Genomic DNA, 3,945 nt, shown 5'->3' with positions numbered 1-3,945 from the left:
AACATTCTGTTGATTTCCGCTGGAATCTTATTTCCCTTGATTCCTCTTACATTAAAATAACGAATCAATATTGAATTACTGATGTTTCTAATAATATAAAAAAACTCACAGGGTTTATTTCTGTTCCGGAAATCATAGCCATTTAATAAATATCCCCAATCCTATGTTTTTAAACTTCAATCATCCAAAATATGCAAATATGAAGCAACATATTGCTGAAGATTTCCTTACAATTTATTATATAAACACACATGGTAAATCAATGTTTATTAATGCTGGAGAGAGATGTTTAAGTTGTTGGTCTTTGTTGTGTTCATCGCGGTGATTTTCGAATTCTCCGAAGGTTAGTAAAATGTATTGCAAAGATTGAAGGTATTGTATTTTATATTTGCTGAACTTTTGACTGTTTTCCAAAACTACGCGTTTTTTTTTGTTTTTGTTTTTGTTTTTTTTTTTGTTTTCCGTGCTTGACTTTTTTTTCAATTTGGCTTCTGGAACAGGCTTTTGTTGCTTTAAGATAAGAGTTATAACAAATTATGGAGGATGAAGCTTTATCTATCTAGAGCTACACTATCAACACAGTTTTTTTGCCACATTTTCATAGTTTTCCTTATTTCTTCCGTCTACCCAGTGTTATTTCATAACCAATGTGGTGTAGTTTCTTGCGGATACGCCCAGACTTTAGTGGAGTCCCGTGTTTTTTCTGGTTTACATTTTTTCTTTGTTATTTTGTTATTGTGACTTTTTCACGATCTGTGTAGCGAGCGTCTTTATTCCTTGAGTAATTTTTTATCCTTTGAATATCTTTTGTTTGATAAAAAGATATGACAAGACATGTATACTAATTTGATTATTAAGTAGTCTTTCATCATGACGTCTGTTTGCCGAACTCTTGTATAGTATCTGCTACTTTTTTGTTGTTTTTGGAGTTTAAATATGATTTAAGAAAAATAAAATTAAAATCATTAAAGTCAAAATTACTTCTGGTGATATACATATATATTAAATTTTGTTAACCATGTTTAAATCAATGCATATTATTAAAACAACTACAAGAAACAATAAAAAACAAAGCAAAACAATTTTAATTATCGATTATTTGTAGGGCACGGCTGGGGAGGCTGGGGAGGCTGGAGAAGACCATGGAGGCGTTACAGGTATCACGGTCCCCATGGTCCCCATCAATGTGAGTGAAGTGTATTTTTGTTTTATATGTTAAGCACAACAACCTGTCTTGTTTTAATTGCTTGTACGGTTGATGTACATTTACCGTTTACAGTGCCAGTTTTGCGGTGAGGAAATTTGTGTATTAAGAGAACATTAATTGCTTTGGCGCTTATATGAAAATCCTTACTTTGTTTTAAAAGAGAGAAATTAATAGCTAGACATGTGTAAAATACATATACCACTCAGGGGAAATGATTATATTTGAATTATAGTCAATTATGGGTTAATGTGAGTAAAATTGATAAATATATGTAAATTCAATACACAATATTGTAAGTGTTCTTGATTTAGAATCGTTTTCCGATGAATAAATATGTCTTTATGTGTTTCTTATAACAAACTTATAGAAAATTAAAACTTTACTCAGATGCTCATCTTTTTTAAAGAAAATTAAGCTTGATCGTCCAAATGAAATTTTGGAAACAAACAAATTGGACATTATCAATATTACAATACAATGTATTTCAATATTTTCAGTATAATTATGTAGTGTGTTGTCACAAAAAACTTTCCTATCTTAAACAATATAGATAAAATACGACATAAAGTATTACAGTTGTTTTTTTTATATATTAGCGAGGAATTAATAGAGTAATAAGTGTCTATCTTCTTATGATTTTGATGTCCATTTTTATGATGGTTAGTTTGTGGAAAATTGACACATTAATTGAATTTTAATTTAGTACTGTTTGATACCCGATAACACTCTTTTTCCAGGTGTCCCAAGGGTGTTTGATCCAAATGCAAAAACGCTGTCATATGCGGGTAAAAATTACATATTTAGTGCAATCAAGTTGAATTTCATGGCAGCACAGGTACGTTTTGGAGTTAAGTTTGATACGATTTCTTCTAAGATTGCTCTCTATATTAGTCCTCTATATACTCAAATATTGACGAACTCAATTTGTTGGATGGTTTAAGATTTAAAAACCTCCAAAGTGTTTAACAAAATGTCACATCATTTTTGTTTATGGAAGCCAGCCACTCTGGACTTTAGACCTTTAGCTGATATATATATATATATATAACAAATACAAAAAACACAATGATCCAATAATGACAACAAACCCAAATAAAATAAGATTAACAGATTCATCCAAAGCAAGATTGTGTAGATACCTTTATAAAAGCTTCAACACTGAATGAGTAGATTGATTTACCACTTCATTCAATACTCTTTTTTTCAGGCAGCTTGTAAGAGTGCATGTGGAACTCTCGTTGCAATTAATAGCGCTACAGAACAGAATTTTATAAATGCAAATACAGGATCAACAGGTATGTATAAGATTGAAATAATTTGGACATTTACGTATGTCATAAGAGATAGTCCATGTATAAACAAGACAGATATAAAATTTGGGATGTGCTATCAAATACATAAGTCGACATACACCCTCTTTATAAGTGGCTATTGAATTTTAAACGCATTTTGGAAGTTTAAAGACACTCTTGATACTCTCGCTTCTTATTCTTGACGGACGACCAAAACTTCTCAAATTTAAAATAAAACAATCGTTTATTAATATTTTCTATAGATAAAGATCTATTTCTTCTATAGAGCGTTTTGTCCAATAATAACTCATTTGCATATGTTATTGTTTTTTTCGTTCATTCTCGTTCCTTGATTTAAAATATGTTATTGTGAACTTTTGTAGAGGCTTGGTATATTGGACTTGCCCGTGTTAGAGGTATGTGGCGATGGTTGTCAGGTGAACCTGTGACCTACATGAACTGGTTCACTTCTAATCCAGTTGGCCGCATTTACTGCGCAAGTCTTACCCAAAGGAAACAATGGTTTGCCTACCAACTACCTACTTGTAGCATCGCACAACGGTTCATATGCGAAATTCAACCTTAAGCAGATAATGCTTTATCGACATGAAGAACAGCAACAGCATCAACAAATAATGTTTTGAATAAAACATATTTAACATGTGTCACTGTTAATGTGTCTGGTGTGTCACTACATATATGCAATGGTTTATAATATGAATGCATTATGAGTTGTTGATGTACAAAACATTAAAATTTGCACGCTTTTTTATTGTGATATGAGCAAGGTCCATATTTAAGTAATGTTCTCACTATCAATTTATTATGGCATATTGGTCCACACTATTGCTTCTAGTCCCATGAAATAATAACAAAAAACAAAAAAAGTTCAAAGCTCATTCGGAAAGTAATACGAAGCTTAAAAAATACAATATGTTAAGTATTAAATTCGCATCGGAGATCAAATCTTAAGATCAAGTATACCAATGCTCTCAATTTGTAGAGGAGGTCGAGTTGCTCTTTTACTCAGTGTTTTTTTTTTTTATTTTGTTTATTTTATGTTTTTTGCTGTGTGTATCTGTTTTCCATGTCTAGTCTTTGTCCCTGAGTTACATTTCTTTGATGTCCGCTAGAAACTTGGTTGCCTTATGTATTCGTTTTAAAGATAAATACACGTCAACAGTATGCAACGATTTGCTTCCAATTACTGCTTTTATAAAAGAAAATAGTCTGAAGAGTTTCCAAGATTGCCTCCAGACGCCACTCCTGCCAGTTACAAAAGCACACCATCCTGTGAGCAACTATTAGGTGATCGTTTTGTAGAACACAAATGGTAAGGGTTGTCCTGTCGGTGGGGAGGCAAACCACAGTGTCGACAACACTATGCCCGCCAATTTGGAATAAATGTCAAAACCGATGGTATTTAATCACCATAACCTGTTTTAT

General features: G+C 31.9%; 1 protein-coding gene across 1 annotated transcript; it reads left to right on the top strand.

Annotated features, from left to right (window-relative positions):
- Positions 1-235: 235 nt before the first annotated feature.
- Positions 236-3,162, top strand: LOC148600730 (collectin-12-like). The gene is made up of 5 exons (XM_088556223.1): positions 236-343; positions 1,106-1,186; positions 1,945-2,042; positions 2,415-2,502; positions 2,883-3,162. The coding sequence occupies exons 1-5, from the start codon at positions 286-288 to the stop codon at positions 3,083-3,085; spliced, it is 528 nt and encodes a 175-aa protein (XP_088412349.1). The 5' UTR covers positions 236-285; the 3' UTR covers positions 3,086-3,162.
- Positions 3,163-3,945: the final 783 nt, after the last annotated feature.

Source organism: Perna viridis, chromosome 12 (genome assembly GCF_037379345.1).
Source record: "Perna viridis isolate PV_CMFRI_1.1 ecotype Kerala chromosome 12, ASM3737934v1, whole genome shotgun sequence".
NCBI classification, from domain to species: domain Eukaryota; kingdom Metazoa; phylum Mollusca; class Bivalvia; order Mytilida; family Mytilidae; genus Perna; species Perna viridis.
Note: the sequence above shows the minus strand (reverse complement) of the source record. Positions and strands in the feature narration are given on the sequence as shown.